The sequence below is a fragment of the Pagrus pagrus genome, assembly GCF_965226575.1.
Source record: "Pagrus pagrus genome assembly, chromosome: 23".
NCBI lineage: Eukaryota > Metazoa > Chordata > Actinopteri > Spariformes > Sparidae > Pagrus > Pagrus pagrus.
This window is the reverse complement of record NC_140205.1, coordinates 17,866,136-17,884,515: the sequence shown is the minus strand read 5'-3', so window position 1 is coordinate 17,884,515 and position 18,380 is coordinate 17,866,136. Positions and strand designations below refer to the sequence as shown.

The following is an 18,380-nucleotide window of genomic DNA, read 5'->3' as shown; positions in this document are numbered from 1 at the left end:
GGTGTCTGTTAGTGGTCAGTCTAATCCTGACGAACGTTCAGACAACGTTACACTTTAATTCTTCTTTTTGTTTGTCTATCTATCTATCTATCTATCTATCTATCTATCTATCCTCTTTCATAATCATTATAGAATTTTCTAATGAAAGAGTTCATACTTTTTTCCTTCTTTTTTGTTAGTTTCCCAAAGTATTTGGCCTTCTCGCTCATTTTTGTCAAGGCAGACGTGTGTGTGCGCGCGCGTGTGTGTGTTTCTGTGTATCAGGGGACTAACAAGGGTGTGCTCAAAGGAGGAGGGGACTGAGTGATCCCCCGACCGCCCTCATTGGTCGACAGAGGCCCTCCCTCCTCCCTTTTAAAAGCCTGCTTTCTCACCTGAGTTACAAAAGAGCCGCAGCTCCTCGCCCATTCACTGGTCTATCACCCGTCTCAGAACACACACTTAGTCTAAGGGAAAATAAAGGAACAATCCTGGAAGTCCTTCTCTAAGGAAGTCCTTAAGTGAGTATGCCTGCTTTGCATGAAGAATGTAAACAATGCATGAGAACAAGGCAGTTGAGACACTGAGTGGAGTCGAGGAAGAAATGGAAATTCTTCTCAGAACTTGTTTTTTGTTTTGTTTTGTTTTTTAAGCAAAAGCCTTTTCTTGACTTCTCTGTTTTTGCTGCTGCAGGGTGAGTTTGAGGAACACACAGTTGCTCCTCTGTTGAGTCTTTCACTGTGAGTCAAGCAGACCAGAGTTTCTGCACTGCGCCTTGCTGGAAGCAATTTTGCTGGAAGTTAGTGGCTGATGCAAGAGTTTGTTTGGGTGGAGGATGCGTGAGGCAGTGCTTTCAGAGCGAAGGCATGGATGAGTATTTCTGAGTTTCAAATAGTTTAAGTTGGAAGGATGTAAAAACAGAGATTGAGAGCAAATCTTCTTTTTTCCTGTCATTGGAGCTTTTTTGTTTCAGTGCACAAAATTTTTGTTTTCACAATGAATGTTTGATCACATGGAAGCTGTACGATATTCTGCAAATCAAGATGCATCTCAGCCTCTTGATCTCTAATTTAAGCATTTTTTGTGATCTTTTGGCTCTACGCTTGTTGAACATCTTGACTCAAGATAAAGTTTAGTAGTCATTGCTTGCTTTTCTTTCATGTTTTAGCTGCAGACAGCAGGAAGTGCGATAACTGATAAGTCTGATTTGCTTGCCTCTTCCTGTTTTCTAATTTCACAAGCGACCATGCCTGTATTTGCATGTTTGCTTCTGCTTTAAACTCCGCAGCACGCTTTACTAACTCGTACGTATTCCTTCTCTGCTGATCATCTCTCAGATTAACCGAGGGTCAAATTGAATGAATTTCATTAAAAATGTAATCATTAAAAAGCTACCTGAAGCATGAAGCAGTGTGTTTTGGCCAGTGCGTGGTCTGGCTTCATCACATTCAAATGAACAGCTGTAAAAACGTGTGGGGGGCATCCCAGGACACAGTGTTCAGGAATGTATTTGTCTGCATACAGTGTTCACTTTTTTTTGTCTCTGTAATCTCATTTGTCACCTTTGTTTCTAGCTGTTTCGTTGGCATTTTGTGTTTTTGTGTGGTTTCTATCCAGAGTGCAAATAGCCCCAAAAGTCTTCTCCTCAGATTGAGTGGCCATATGCAAATGTTTTTCTTCTGGCTGGGAGGACTAAATGTAAGCAGGAAAACTAGTTCCACCATTAAGTGGCCACTCGAGATGAATTTACACACATTATGGTAATTGTAGGTGTGAACTGCAGCCAGTTTCAGCCAGTCTGATACCGAGCTTGCTGCATGGCACGCTGCCAAACGTGCGCCTCTATAATGTTATGGTTGTAACAACGGCAGCATTAAACCCGGCATCGCGTGAAGTTAACCAAGTCAGACAGGTTAATCCTGTTGGCGATGAAAAATGAACACCATTCTCCATCTTTCCCTTGCCACACAGCAGAGAGCGACACAGAGAGATTAGGTGTACTGGTGTGTGTGATGCGGTTGTTAACGGTAATATAGATGCTTAATCTCTGTTGGCTCAAAGGCATATGGTTTTAAAGAAGCCTACTTCCGAAGGGCAAGATCACAGGGGAAAAGACAACTGGCCTATCAATGACTAAAAACCTTATTTCAAAGAAAGTTTTCCAGATCGGGTCAAGGTGGAGAGTTTTAACACCTCTGACTTTGTTTCTGCTGATAACCTTGTTGCAAAATGGAAAGCTTTCTGCGGCTGCATAGTGGCATGTTGACTGTAAACACTCGTAACACATGGTGATGCAAAAGATCCTGTTTCTGATGTCAGGAACAGTTGCTTAACAGACATCTATTGGTGAGTTTCATTTCTTGATGTCCATACAGGGAGGAGACTGTTAGATGCTTCCAGTTAAATAAATAACTTTCAGAGATAACGTGAATTAAACAGCTGCAAACTCTCACACACCTCTCCCTGCTTTTTATATGTCGGCCAGACAGTCACCTTCGTCAAGACCAGTAAGCTTAAAGCTGCTATGAGGAACTTTCGTTGTTGTTGATTCTGGCTCCCCCTGTGGACAAAAGTGAAACAAAGTAAACATTGTTTTAGTGCCGTACCGCCAGACTACAGAGCAGCTTCTTTTCTCAGGCTATCACACTTTAATTCATCCTCAGGACTTCAAAAAAAAGTAGCCGTCCCATGACTACTGTAAAGGAATAGTTCTTGTTAGAGTTGGGGAGACGATCCACCCAATACCACACACTTTAAATATGATGCTACAGCCAGTAGCCTCTTAGCTTAGCTTAGCATAACATAAAGACTGTAACCTAGTTACCATACCTCTGGATGGAGCAAGGGTAGCTATTCTCAGTCTTAATGCGAAACTAAGTTAACTGTTGCCGGCTCCAGCTTCATGTTGAATGGACAGATATGAGATTGGTATCTGTCTTTCAGTCTATATTGGCAATAAAGCGAATAAGCAGACATCCCAAAACTGTTCCTTTGACTTTGTACCAAAACATAAAAAAAAAGTGCTCTGGCCACATTTCTCAGGATTGAAACGCCACTAATTGCTGCTGTAAATTCTTTGAAAACAAAAGAGTGTTTTTCTCGTGTTTCCCTTGTTGTGTGTGATTCCACTGTTTCTGTGGTTGTGTAATTGTCGCCATGGTTTGTGTTTTCTCTGTGTTGTTTGTCAGTGACTAGCACTTTTTTTCCTTTCACCCTTATGAAAGAGCTCTTTGTGTGAGTGACATCCAGCACTAAATAATTTGGCTGTTAGTAGCATTTATAATCATACAGGTCTTTGATCTCGTCCTTTTATAATTTAATGATGAACGCCACAGATGGAAAATGTTGGCCTCCCCTGCAGTGCTGTTGGCTTTTTTTTTCTTTATTGGTGCTGGGCGATGAGTAAACCAGCTCGTACATGAACAAGGAGGCCTGTTGATGGCGGTGGTCAGGCGGCCTCATGAACCCGCTGCATCCTTGACCTGGTTTCAAGGTTTGTTGACTTAAACTCCAGCCTGCGATCTGTGGACGTCACCGTTGGCTTGTAATATGTTCCTTATGTTAGGAGAGGCATTGTGTTTCATTATATATACTGGATCTTGCTCACAGAATATATTTTTTTAAACCACAAGTCAAGCTGGAGTCAAATGGAAATAGTAGTTCAGCTAACAGGAGTTCAGTCTTGCTACTGTTGGTGAAGCTGTGAGGCACCGAGGTTGCATCATCTCACAGCTTTCCCCTTCAAGGTAACATAACAAACTGTCCCTCTGTTCCAGGAAGTAGGACGGATTGATTTGCTGGGTGGAGGGGCCCATTTTACTCTGAAGTGTTTTTCATCGAGGCCAAAGGGCTCCGTTGAGGCCGATAAGGTCAGACAATATATGCGTCTGCAGGCCTGAAAAAGTGCATTCCTGTGGTGAAGAGTTAGTGAATCTTTACAACTTGGCGAAGCAACAGCCCTTGTTGATCTTAACAGACATCTTCATAGACGTCACTGAAACTTTCCTCTGATGTTTCCTTTCACATCTTTTCTTATAGGTAAAAAAGTCTAGCCACGCTCGAGGAAGAAGCACATCTCCTTGAGAACTCTGAGCCCCGAGGTCCTGAAAACCAAACTTCTCTGCCTTTCGTTCTTCTGTGCACCACCATGCCGGGAGTCATGGATCGTATGGAGCTGAGGAAAGTCTCCACAGAGGGTGACGATGACAGCACCAACAGCCTGGACGACCGCTTCACAGAGCCCATTGACTCTGAGAAGGCCACCATCGACAGGTTAGCAACAATGAGGTCAAGATGCCAGCAGAGGTTACGTTTTTGTTATTGACTTTAACTATTCATGCCATCCCAACATTTTCATTGCATCATTCAGTCTTAAACATCGTGTAAACTAGCGGCACTGTTTCGATGAATGACATAAGAGAAATACAGTTAATCCAGCTCAGTTTCTGCAGTCAAAGCCTGTCTAGGGGACAAATCTTGTTACAGACCTGGGTTTTAGTTTAACCGGGTTACGGTGTTGCATGTACACGCATTCTCCAAATTCCTGCATCAAAAGAACTTATCCAAGTAACCCGATGAATTAGATTCATTACATTCAATGAAACATGTGAATGGAACATAGTCCTTGTTATTGTGTAAACGGTAACTTGAACTAGTGACAGACGAAAGCTTAACAGGTTCTCTTGCATTTACATGTTTTAGTTGGTCAGTGATAGGTTAAAGGTTGATTAAGACAATGTCATTAATTAGGTCACCTCTCCAGTTGGAGACTTTTGGATAGAAGCTCATTAACTTATACATTATCAGGGCAGTGTGACTTAAGGGTGGCTGCTCGGAATCATGTTGATTGACAACGTTATGGTGACTGGTAAATTTAGCCCCGCAGCAAACCCAGCTGACCTCAGATAACCACCGCCGACTGACCATACTGTTAGTGTCATGTAACCTGACATCTTCTTTTCCATGACTGCCACTATTCTTCCATTAAAAGGTGATAGAAAGCAAACTGTTGGCTGTGTGTGCATGTGCTGATTTTGGATTTTCTTTCTTTTGTACCTGCAGTCAATTTCTGGATGACAATGATGACGCTGAAAGCCAGAAGTTCTTGTCAAATGGGATGATGAAGAAGAAGAAATATGAGGAATACCACGAAGAATACGTAAGAAATCTTACGAGTCACAGCACTGTTGTCGTTCGTGTCTGTCAGTCAGAGGCGTGTTGTCATTTTTGTGCACCATTACAATACAGATATCCCTCGGTTGTATATTTAAGGTATTCAAAAAAAATGGATGCGGTACGATTTGTTCCACCCAGTTTATAAAAAACTGTTGGCACACTGTGTGAAACAGCTGCGGTTTAACACAGTGTACTTGCAGATGATTGCGCTCTGTTTTAATTTATGATTAACTCATAGCTCCAACTTTTTTGGAATCGGGGGTTGTATCTATGAGGCAGCAGGAAATGGACCACAATGCCGTGCAGCCACAAGACTGTCCTGGTCGGCAGAATACTCATAATGAATTTTGATATGAGACTAGCTCAAATATCGAAGTGTAAGCAACCACTACAGTAGTTTACTAACTGCAGTTACAAGGGGGTTTATTTGAAGTCCAGACCTGCTGCATGAGGGTTATGAGAAGAAGGTATTATAGTATGTTCATAAATCAGAAGTATGTGCTGTGCAATCAATCTCAAATGCACCACATATTGTTTTGCACTTTCCCAGTCGAGGGGGGAACCAGTCATATTCTGGGAAATGTTGGCAGTTACGAGTCGAATTGGAAATGAAGGGAGAGAAGTCCAGTCAATAAAACCTAATAACTACTGGGAACGCTGTAAACAATTAGTATCTAACAGTGTCGGGGAAGGCGAGGGTGTGTTTGTCCTGGAATTACAGACCAGTGTGTGGTTTGCTGCACAATGCCAAATACTGCTCTTGTTGCAATGCAGGGTGAGCATTTAAAACAATTACATTACCGACACAAGTTTTAAATGTGCTGTCAACTATTTGAGACTGATTATATTTCATAAGGCAGATTTGAAATGTTTTTCAGTGTTATTCATCTGTTTCCCTCATACAGATCTCTCCTTATTCATTGTTTTCTCTCTGAGCAGCATCCCGGCCATACCTCCTTCGGAATGTCTGTCTTCAACCTGAGCAACGCCATCATGGGCAGCGGCATTCTGGGCCTGTCATACGCTATGGCGAACACTGGCATTGTTCTCTTCACGTAAGTACTCCTGCAGCAGAACAAAGAAACTGACAGCTTGCATGCGTGGGTGTGTTCGATGAAATGACTTGACAGGACAGGCAGGGAGTTACTACAGAAATTCCAAAGAGTAGATGTTCATGTAATTTAATATTTCTTGAAAACTTTCCATTTCCTGTGTATCGATTGTTTTGTTCTCAAGATTTGTGACATGTTGTTCATTACATTTCTGTTACACAACTGTTGGCACTGTGACCTCTCCTAAAATTCTGAATAAAGGCCTGTTGCAGTTGACTAGTTTCAGTTACAGTGTCATCCTCAGTCTTGGGTTAGGGTTAGCACTATGACACCACAATTTTAGTTTAAAGATTCTACAGCCATGCTTGCAGCTCTGTGAGGTTGTGCTCAGGCACAGTGGTGTGTCGAGCTAAATGCTAACATCAGCATGCTAACACGCTGACAATGACTCTGCTAATATGCTAGCATGTAAGCAGGTATAATTTACCTTGTTCACAATCTTAGTTTAGAGTATTAGCATGCTAACATTTGATAAGTATTGCCCTAAACAAAAAGTACAGCAAAGATTGTTAATGTTAAAATTTTTAGTGAAAACCAAAGTACTGGATGCATTAAATTGTTCACCTGGTGTGCAGAGCAAATTTAATCAGTAGTTCTTCAGAAATTTCACCCAAAACTACTAATGACAACCAGTGGTAGCAATGAGGAGAGTTCAGGGGATCAACATAGTCATCAGGATACATGTTCACGTGTTGACTGGTCAGTCGGACTAAATGAGCTCTGATCATCATCACATTACCATTCGAAATACGGAGCAGCTCTACCACATGGAAATGTTTGAACTCCTGTACCCCATGTCCTTGGTTCCTCCGCCATCTCTCGCCCAGCTCAGTTCGTCCCGTGCATATGCATTATCAGCATTCTTGGAAGACTCACATGAGCATCTGACACCCCGCTGTCACCCTACCCCCCTCAATCCCACCCATGCAGGCTCCCCTCCATGCCCCTGCTGTGTGGCCACCTCATGACCGTAACTATGTCAGAGTGTTAATGGAGTACGAAATATTGTATTCGCCACTGGAAAATGATTGCAGAAAGAGAATACTAAGGAATTTCTGTCAGTAAAGGTATCATAAAGATTTTTGGAAAGCATCACCAGCACAAAAAAATCTCTATCCTGAAAACTCACACCGAGCAGGGTAGAATCATTGCAGGAAGCCGTAAAAGTCCCAGTCCTTCCAGTGTCACCCCGATGACACACCGCGCTATTTGAAGAATGCAATGGATGGATGCATTGACGTAGCACTGACGTGACGCTGCACCGGTCATGTTAGCACCATATAAAAGTCATGTTGAAAACGCACCACCTCTCCCGAGACGAGCCCTTCAAACACACAATCAACTCGTCTAAGCAGCTGCAGTATGTCACTAACACTTTGATGTTCGAAACAGAAATAGTGGCCACCTGCCGCATCTGAGCCAAGGTAGCCACATCAAAGTTAAATGTTTTGGAAAGTGCGAATGTTCACACAGAGCTATGACAATAACTGTGACATGTTTTAATTTTGCACGGGCGGCTGACCTTTGTTTTCCCTCTGTCTCTGCAGTATCCTCCTCGTCGCTGTGGCCATCCTCTCCTTATACTCTGTTCATCTGCTCCTTATGACCGCTAAAGAAGGAGGTTGGTATTGATGTTAACTTCAGGTTCACCAAACACAAATGACCTCTGAAAAATTTAAACTTAAACACAAGATGAATCGAAGGGTTCACAAGCTGATCACATAGAAATACAACTGCAATGTTTATTTTTACTCCCTGCCTTGCTTCTTTTCTGCAAAATAATATACATGTTAAACAGTTTGACCTCTTCAGGACTCTAAAAGTACAGTGTTGACATCATGTCAAAGATGTCTCTGAGCTAACAAGCTAACGGTAGCGACAGTCATGGGTGTATAAAAAGAATGCAGTTAGCAGGAACTCTGGTTATATGCTGTCGCCATTCGTTGGGAGTATGAATTCAAGTTGCCCAATTCTTACATAATGCACCTTAAAAGGGTTAAGGGTTGTGTAATTAAAGGCACGCTTTGCAGGATTTGTCAGTTGCTCTTTGTAAACACGCCATTCAAATGTGCAGTGAGAGATTCTGGAGAAAGATAGTTGATTGTTAAATGTCACTACAAGGTTGTCAGAGACTGACGGTTTGGGTTGATGACTCACTAAGCCCAACTGGTCGCTCGCCAATCCAAAACATTGGTGTTTGACAGCCAGGGAACAAGACTCAACAATTAACTTTCTTTCCTTAGAATCACTGATGCCCAGAAACACCCTGTACACAGCAAGAACAATAAGAAAGAACAGGCAGGGCAGAGTCTCTGCAGATAGAGATGCCATAGTGTATCTTTAAAAGACTGCAATTCATTAATTTATCGACATCTGTCGAAGTGTAATGTCTAACTTCATGTTCTGACCGCAACATGTTCACACCCTCTGACCGCATTAGTTGAAAGGCAGGAAAACATCAAGAAAAGTAGCTGAAAAAATGGATTTTCTACATTATATATGCACGGCCACAAACTCAGAAGTCTTTGAAAAGCTGTTTGTGCAACAGATGACGTTTACTTTGGGGAATTTCAAGGAAAAAGAGCAGAAAATGTCACTATATTTCAACACACAGAATGATGTATCTCACTTACTGTTGTTGTTGATGCCTGGTTTGTTTTTCATGACTAATTCTCCATCAACTTGTTCTGACAGGATCCCTCATTTATGAAAAGCTGGGAGAGAGAGCGTTTGGCTGGCCGGGGAAAATGGCAGCTTTCGGATCGATAATAATGCAGAATATCGGAGGTAGGCAGTCATTTCAAGCTTGGTTAGAAAATGATGATGGTTCATGCACTTTAATACGATTGCTAAAACTATATGGCAGCTAAATTTAAAATCTCAGTGAATCTAAAGCCTTCACTGTCACGTCCTCTCCCTCCTGCAGCCATGTCCAGCTACCTCTTCATCGTGAAGTACGAGCTGCCCGAAGTGATCCGAACCTTCTTGGCTTTAGAAGAGAACTCTGGGTGAGTGTGTGCGCTTACGAAGATAAATGTGTTTGTGTGTGTACCTCGTATAAAGTGTCAGCTCTGACCTCATTTTAACCTCTCTGCAGTGAGTGGTACCTGAACGGGAACTACCTGGTGGTGTTCGTGTCAATCGGAATCATCCTGCCTTTGTCTCTCCTTAAAAATCTGGGTAAGGACTCACTAGTGATCAGTAAAATGCCATTTTTCCATTAATTTGCATATTTTTCACCATGTCCTCTAACAGCTGTAATTCAAAGTCTTCTGAGATCGTACTGACTTTTAAAAGGTGTGATCCGTGTCACTTCCTGCAGTCCGGAGCCAGTTTTGTTTTAGCGTTTCACTTCCACGCTCTTGCAGCTGTCTGTGATCTGCCGAACCAGAAGTAATGTAACACTTGTGGAGCCCTTAGTCAGCTCCGGCAATTAGGAGTTACTGTAAAGTTACACTGCTATTAAGCCTGTAGTCAGCTCCGCCGCTCAGACGTAATTTATGAATGCGAGAGTCAGAGCCCCCTCAACTGGCTCCGCTCCAAAAAAGGCTGTACACTGCGCCTGATTATGTAATTAAGACAATTAGACGTACAGAGGCAGACAGGATCTATACTGTACCTCTACGTTTCATTAATTAAATGACAACTTCAGTCATGATTTTGTTGTTCACAGGCATTACATTTATATTCACAGGTATTAGATATGGTTGCTGTCCCATACAGACCTTTATTCACCCTGCAGCTCCGATCTGAACGGCTGCTCGTATCAGATTTTCGTTCGTCTATTTCGGGATATAGGTCACAACAGTGTGGCCCACATCTGAGAATAGACACCAGAATGAATAGATGGCAATGTTTAAAAGACAGTACAGAGTGCAAAAGTGCAGAGTAAGAATAGCATATAGCATTACATTAAATCGGTGTCTGATACTGTTGTCATGGCTGAAGTTTGGGGTTTCTTTCTTCAATCTCTGATGTTTTCTCGTCTTCAGGCTACCTGGGCTACACCAGCGGTTTCTCCCTTTCTTGCATGGTCTTCTTCCTGGGTGTGGTAAGTTCAGCTTCCTTAAAACCAAAGCACAATGTGGGATTCAGGCATCAGAACAGTTATCCTCAAGGCGCACCAGTCATTTGTCTACATCTGCTGATTAGATTTATTAAAGGTGTTAGAATCAATATGTGAATTTTAAGAATGGATCGATTGACTTTGTGTACATTGAGGTTAAAGGGGTGGCGACTACAGGGTGTTACACTGTCTGAGTGCCCTGTTTAGAAACCTGTCGCTGTAGTTTGCTTGTTTAGAACATTACATATGAAGGAAATGTAGGATTAGCACGTGATTAGCAAAATAAATCCTCAAATAAACTTGAAGAACGGTCACAGTGCCAGCTCTTGTGGAAAGCCCAATTTGAATGAGTGAATTTTCTTTATTAATCTTTCTTTAACGTGACCTCATAATGTCTTCTCCAGGTGATCTACAAGAAGACCCAGCTGCCGTGCCCTCTTCCTTTCTTTTACCACCACTCGTCCAACCTCAGCATGAACGTGTCCGACATGTACCCGTCACAAAACTTGACAGCACACATGGACTTCTCCCGTGCCGACGTTTCCCCAGCAAGCCTCGGCAGCCACGACGCTCATCACTCCACCGGTGTCCACGTCGAGCCTCACCCCGACGACGAGGAGATGTGCACGCCCAAATACTTTGTCTTCAACTCACAGGTACGATGGGGCTGGTAAGCTCCAGGTTAGCTTTGAGTGCAAACACTTTTTTTCTAGTCTCATTGGTAGAGATGTTTGTGGGTCATTTACTCAATGGTTGATTGAGTATACCATTTGAATCAGTGACTACAGATTTATAAAAGACAAGTATTGCACTGCTTAGTACACTGTTAAATGAGGAGATACACAATATTCTGCTACGTTCGCACAAAACGATATCAAACTGTTTGGTTTTCACATGGAAACGCATCTTACAACCTATAAATCCAACAGAAACTGAATGCCAAGTATTTGCTAAGACATGTTTGGTAAAGGTGGGTTTTTAGGGCGTGTTTTGGCATTCCTGATTGTGTGTGCTTAGGGATTTGTGCCTGGGCCAATGTGTTCATAAATCAAGCTAAGAATTCGACGCTACATTCACACTGCGACAAAGGCTTAGTTGCGCTAACTTGATTCACCAAGGTTGTAATTGTCTGAGTGTCGAAAGATGGAAGCAGTCATTTTACTGTCTACCTGCTTCTTTTGTGCTATTTTGGACTTTTAAACACTCGCTAGTTGCAGCTTAAGGAATTATGGCCCAAGGGAAAGTTTCCAAGTGAGTCAGATGAGAAAGTTGGGGAGTGACACTGGCAGTGACAGTTTGCGGAATCGTTAAAGGCACTGAGACATCGAGCCAACCTTCAAGTCCTGACTGATCAAACACTCGACATTAGCTTCGGTCCGTGACTGAGCAGGTTGGTCGGTCAGAACGCCCGCCAGCAGTTCCACCTAAAGATGACAGTGCTGGATTCAGACCAACAACTACAAACACGTCAACTCCAATGTCCTGACACGTTTATGGCATCTGTCAACCTGAAGTAGCAAGACCTTTAAATGCTGAGAATGTTTCTGACTGCCATTACATAATAATGAGGCGTAGTAAAGGTCTAAATAAAATGCTGGTGCCACGGTTGACTGGTACCGCACAGAGCCAAATTCTTACGTCTTCGTTTTTTCTGTCCTTTCCTCCCCAGACGGCGTACACTGTGCCCATCCTGGCCTTCGCCTTTGTCTGCCATCCTGAGGTCCTGCCTATCTACAGCGAGCTGAAAGAGTAAGTTCACTTCCTTCCTCTTACATCAAGCAGTGAAGCACCATCACCATCTCCGAAATCAAACTGTAAGAGTCGGTTTGGAGCCATGCAGATGGTCTTTTATGTGCTAAAGCTTGGAGATATCTTTGCAAGTTTGTGCTGCCATCCCAAAACATGGAGGGGAACTAGGTAGGTTTGGAGAAAGCTCAGAACTCAGAATTGTAATATTTATCTATATTTTTTTATTTTAATATTAATGAGGTAATAATACAAACTCAGAAATATCTATTTTTTTCCATAACTGAATAAACAAGCTGTTCTCAGGAACATAAGGTCCTCAGAACACTGTTTGAAGCATGTTATTAAGTAATGTGACAATAATAAGCACCAGTGTAGGACAATGCAGTACGTCTCTTGTGGCATTGGGCAGCGCAGGCTGTTGAACAATGAATACAATACAATTTTTTTTTGACGACGTGCAGAAGTATTTTCTTTTGTTTTCCAATGAGCTGTGACAATGGTCAGTGACGTGGTTTTCCTGATAATGAGAAAAGTGCGCTTAAGACGTGACAAAGGGGGGAAAGAATTCGGAAATGTGTCACTCAGGTATGCAGTGAAAATGTGGCAACAGGATATCTGCGTCAGAAGAATTACACTACAGAAACTCAAAATCTTACAAAGTATGTTTGTCTAAATTTGACGTAAATTTTAACAGTTGACTTTACTTTAAAAAAAGTCAGGAAACCGATTACATCAGAACTACCAAGTGGACTATTAAATGACAGTTGTACGAGCCTACCGAGTCTACTTTCACGATTTTTTCAATATTAACTTTTTTTCGATTTTTTTTATGTATTCCAAGCAAGAACCACCTTGTTTTCATTGTTTTATTCTTTATACTTATTTTTGAAGTTGCAATCTCTCAATCAAATACATTAGTCCTAGAAAAAAAGCTAATCCTGAACATCGGGATGTATCTCAACCTGTCTATAATGTTCCTGCATGTACTGAATGTGTGGTGGAACCTCTCTAATAAGGGAAATGTGCTCTTGTGTGTTGTTTCTACAGTCGCAGCAGGAAAAAGATGCAGAACGTCTCCAACCTGTCCATCTTAACCATGCTCATCATGTACATGCTGTCAGCGCTGTTTGGCTACCTCACCTTTTATGGTAAGAGCGACGACAGCAGCGTCGCAAAAGCAGCGATGGTCACATCCGATCGTAGACCTTAAATGGCGTAGAATTGTGTGTGTTAAGTAACCGCCAACAGAGTCGGTCCCTTATCTGGACCATTATGATGAACTGAAACACTGATCGTCTGGCGATCTAAGAGGGATCTTGAAGATACACCGTATTCTACTCTCCTGTGCCTAAATTAAGCTTTTCTGTAGCTCCTGATACATTTTTCTTACAGATCTTTAACATTATTTTCCTTTCTTTCTCTTCCAACACAGACAACGTGGAGGCCGAGCTGCTCCACACCTTCACCAAGGTTTATAAGTTCGACACCATGTTGCTGATGGTCCGTTTGGCTGTCCTCACTGCCGTCACTCTGACTGTCCCCATCGTGCTGTTCCCTGTAAGTACATCACACATGAACAAACAAAGTCTGTGTGTTGTCTCTTAAAAAGCCTAACATGTTTTTTGGGGGGGTTAATGTCGAGGGGTTTTTGCACCGCCGTCTTTTTCATGAGTCATCTCTTCCAGCGCCTTTAAATTAAACCTCATTTAAGCGCTGCTATAATTTGATTCACGTCAGAGCGCACAAACATGTTCTTGAGGCAAACACGCACCACCCCCTGAGCTTTCTGGCCAACAGCAGCCAGCTCCTTGTAAACCGGCTCATTCACAGCAACATTACTGCCACTTTGTGTCATTCTGCTTACAGACTGTGTTTTGTGTTTGCTGCAGTCAGTCCTTTTTTTTTTTGTCGTTTTCTGGATGCAGCTGTTTTTTTCCTGGCAGTTTGGTTAAAAAAGAACACACTGTTCTGCTCGTGTCGTCATCGCAAATCCCAACGCACACAGGCTGAGGTCGTAAACGGCCACACCTTTTAATTACGCCAACACACACACACACACACACACACACACACACACACTTACGCACACTTTAGATATCAACAGTAACGCCCCTCTTGCTCATTTCATGTCCCTTTCTCCCTTTTCTCTCAAGATGGGGGTCAAAGGTTAGCCTGTGTGTGATGTCGCCTCGGTCACATTCATTCACACATACGTATACACACTCCTCTGCCTTCTCACCCCGTCCATATATGTTCATGGGCTAATTTTAGCTTGGCCCTTGTCTGACACTAGAAGAACAAAAATGGCTGCCAGCCAGAGGAGCTTTCATGCCCCGTTTTAGCTTTCATGCACACACACACACACACACACACATGCTCACACACAAACATGTGTTATTCCATGTAAAGACCAGCAGCTGATAATTTGTGAATAATTTCTGAAGTGGCTGCGGGTACAGCCGGCAGCCACAAGGGGGCAGCAGATTTGTTGATATTCGGTCACGGGAAAGTGCTGACAGAGAATGATGCAGCAGCGACTGCATGCCAAGGAAATACGCAGCTTGACACAGCACGCGCGCACACACACACGCACACGCACACACACACACTTGTGCATAGTCACAGAATATAAATATACACACTTATCTGTACTCTTACATATCCACTGTCTCATACGTACACACACCTTCAGGCGTCAAATGTGATGTCACATTTTGTCATAGTTTAATCATTTAGCTGATGCTTGCATTCTCACACTGGATGTTCTCCCCCATATTGCTCTGATTAACACACACACACACACACACACACACACACACAAGCGCACCCCCCTCTCTCGGCATCCACTGCTGTTTTTTTTTTTTTTCTGTGGAGGGGAATGTGAGAGAGGATCCCCCTCTCTCTGCAGTGGAAGTTTACAGCCTCAGAGCGGACAGTGGAAAAACCCTCACCCTGACCGCTACCATCAGGGAGACAGAGAGGCGGAGCCAGTGAGATGGGGGGTGGGCTGGCAGAGGAGGGAGACAGAAACGCAAACCTTTATCAGGTTGTGTCGTGCACAATCCTCGAAATATGTTGTGTTAGACTTTACACTGCCCGTTTAAGGCGGAGAATTTGCACCGTTATTCCACTTTGCCAGTCTGTATAAAAGATATGAACGAGGAGTGGGGGGCGTTATTGTTCTGCTGAATCGACTGTGTAAAAACAGTGAGATAGTAGGTAGGTCACACATGTAACAAAGCATTTGAAGCCAGTGTAATGGCAAAGTCTTGGTTGCAGCAGTATTGCGTGATCTCTGCGTACAACGGGTTAACGATCGAAAATGCTTAGAAGTCTGCATCTGCGTCAGAGACGGTGAGAAGCTATCTGATGACTGGATGATGGTGGCCATGAGAAAACACCTGAATCCCATCTGGGAGTGTTGGGATATTGGAATTTAGCGAAATGTGAAAGAGAGTCAGATATCACTGATTTATGTCCCTGTGAACGTAGCTTAACTTCACTTTAAAGGGGCACTATGTAGTTTTGAGGTAATGATATAAACTCAAAGTTTTATTGTTTTTTCCATGACTGAATAAACAAGCTGTTCTCAGAGGAAAATAAGGTCCCCAGAAAACTGTATGAAGGGTCCAGCAAATACAAACAAAGCAAAACAGTATGAAATTGTGTTGTCCTTTAGGGTCAGTTTGTTTATTCAGTCGTGAAAATGATAAAAAAAAATGTCTTCCCCAGAACTACATAGTGCACCTTTAAAGTTAGGGGGGATTTATTGGCAGATATAGGATTTTCTATCAGATGATACTTTCTCAGTAAATCAAAAAGACAAAGTCAATAGTCATTTTCTACTCACTCATAGATACCAGCCACCTAAATACACCTCAAAATGATAAAGAAAGTGAGAAAAATTCCTAGATCCATCCGTTTATCCAGAAAATCCAAAAATTAATGGGGTCTATTCTGGGCCAAGACCCATCTTCCGTCCAAGTTTCGTGGAAATCTGCTCAGTAGTTTTTATGTAACCCTGCTGACAAACCAACAAACTAACAGACACAGGTGAAAACATAACCCATTAGGCGGAGTAATGAGTTCTTTTGAGAGACATATTGTTACAGTAGTATGTCTCATCATCTCTTACACCATCATCCTCCCTACTGTGTACAAGCTGTTGTACAAGACGTGCTACCTTGTGCATTGTATCAATAGAAGAGTTTATGATTCATCCGTTCTCTGACAGTTGACCCCTTGTTACTTCTTACAGAAAGAGCACGTTCTAATACTTTGAACAGCCACGCTCTCGTTTTAGTGTAGCGCTTCCGACTGGAATTAGGAACGCACACACCGTCACTGTGGTTAACTGCAAATATGCAATTATGTCGTTGGCATGTTTCTGTTTTCTCCTGGCACGTGCTTGTTATTCACGTGCGAGGGCACTTGATATAAAACAGTTTTACTTGATTCCAATCCAATATTAATTCATAATAAATCTAACTGACGTGGGGAAGTGTAGGGTGTAAAGGTAACAGACGCAGAGAAAGTGAGAGTGAGGAGAACTGAGACAACAGAGGGGATAAAAGTTTGATAAGGACAGAGGAGCGCAGGACTGAAATGGGATGCCGCGAGCAGCTGTGATGAAATGTAGCCCAGTGAAAAGAGCAAGGCAGTAACACAGCCAGGGTTAGGGGTTCAGATTCCACTGCAGTCTCGTGCAGGAGGAAATGTCAAGCAAATTCCTTTATTGAGGTTGTATAGAAAACTGGTCTTAGCCTGCGTGTACCTGCATGGATACCTAAGAGAAGACGTGAGTCACTGCCTGCGTTATACACCGGTGAATCAGTGAAGTCGGCACTAGTTGCTGTCAATGGCTGACTTAGCTAATGTGTGCATGAATTCCTGATTGGATATGTGCGTTTGTGCACACCGAGGAATGTTTAATTAACTAATCACTGTCCCCGCAGTAAATTAAACGGTGTACTCTAACGCTGCCGACAGATTGACGGACCTGGATGCATGTGAGGCATCAGATTTAAACGAACTACTTAGTCACACCGCTCTGCCAAGATTCCGTTTGACATTTGAGGATCTCGTCTTGAATCCCCCTGACCTTAATTTTGCGGGGAAATGGGGCCGACCTTCAGCGAGAGATTAACAATAGCTTTGTCTGCCACTGTCCTCGGCTCCGGTGGGGAAGTGCTACACGAGAGAATGTATGTGTGGGTGTGTGGGTTCAGAGACATGTGTTTAGGCATGCAAGTGTGTGTGTGTGTGTGTGTGTGGGTGTGCATTCACGTGAAGATGTGATAGATGTTAGCAGAGGCCAGATCACAAAGGGCTTTGCCAGGATCCAGTATATAATGAAAGGGCTTTATGTGGAGTCAAACATGCCCCAGTTCTCAGGCTCCAGCTGGAGGTCGAAACCATGGGAGAGGTTCGCAAACGAGCTGATTAACGGCACCACCGTCACCTTTATGTCTTCACATTATGCAGTCTTCATTCGCACCTTTATTTATGTGGAACTGAGCCTGAGTGCTTGTTTTAAGGTCTCATTAGTCAAGAGATGGTTTCACCTTACTTAAAAAAGTTTTTGGTCCAGTTCTGTTACACGTGTAGAATCACCTAAATGAGCAAAGTGACTAAAGTGAAGAATATTTGTAGGTTAGTTAATTAATCCTGCTAAACATTTTCTTTCTGGTAATTTCTCTAGAAAAAAGTAGTTGACTACCTTTGTTCTTTTTAAGCCTACACAGAACAATAACACAGTAACTATATCACCATTTCAAACAATTATATTTATCTAGTTAGCTCTTAGCTTGTAACAATTAGCTTGCATGCTATTAGCAGGAGGCTATTATTCAACCCACTGTATACTGTTTTTGTGAGGTGTATTTGTTAGCCTAACCGATAGTCGTTAGCTTAAACTTGCGACAGACATTTGGACAATAAAAACATTGAGAAAAGTGACTAAACGTGAATAAAGGTGACTAAAGTGAAGAATATTTATAGGCTAGTTAATTATCGTCTGAATTGTCTTTGATTTTCTAAGCCTACACAGAACAATAACACTGATTATATCCCCTTTTCAAACAATAATATTTAGCTTAGCTATTAGCATGTAACAATTAGCTTCCATGCTATCAGCAGTAGGCCTTTGTTGTGTGTTTTTGTGATATGTATTTGTTAGCTTAAATGTCCGTAGTTATCTCAAAACATTTTTTTTTTTAATTCTTGTCCAGCCCCAAATGTTGTAACAGTGTTTTTTCCTTCCAGGTACACACTGAGGCTGATATCAATAAGTTAATTTG

General features: G+C 42.4%; 1 protein-coding gene across 1 annotated transcript in view; it reads left to right on the top strand.

Moving 5' to 3' along the window:
* slc38a4 (solute carrier family 38 member 4) overlaps positions 1–18,380 on the top strand; it is a 38,484-nt gene that overhangs the window by 11,938 nt on the left and 8,166 nt on the right. The window contains exons 2-13 of the mRNA XM_084345424.1: positions 4,018–4,251; positions 5,041–5,137; positions 6,094–6,209; positions 7,814–7,887; positions 8,961–9,053; positions 9,193–9,274; positions 9,364–9,446; positions 10,259–10,317; positions 10,737–10,988; positions 12,002–12,081; positions 13,129–13,229; positions 13,514–13,638. Of these exons, the coding sequence (XP_084201550.1) occupies positions 4,127–4,251; positions 5,041–5,137; positions 6,094–6,209; positions 7,814–7,887; positions 8,961–9,053; positions 9,193–9,274; positions 9,364–9,446; positions 10,259–10,317; positions 10,737–10,988; positions 12,002–12,081; positions 13,129–13,229; positions 13,514–13,638 (1,287 nt within the window). The 5' untranslated portion in view covers positions 4,018–4,126. The remainder of the gene's footprint in view (positions 1–4,017; positions 4,252–5,040; positions 5,138–6,093; positions 6,210–7,813; positions 7,888–8,960; positions 9,054–9,192; positions 9,275–9,363; positions 9,447–10,258; positions 10,318–10,736; positions 10,989–12,001; positions 12,082–13,128; positions 13,230–13,513; positions 13,639–18,380) is intronic.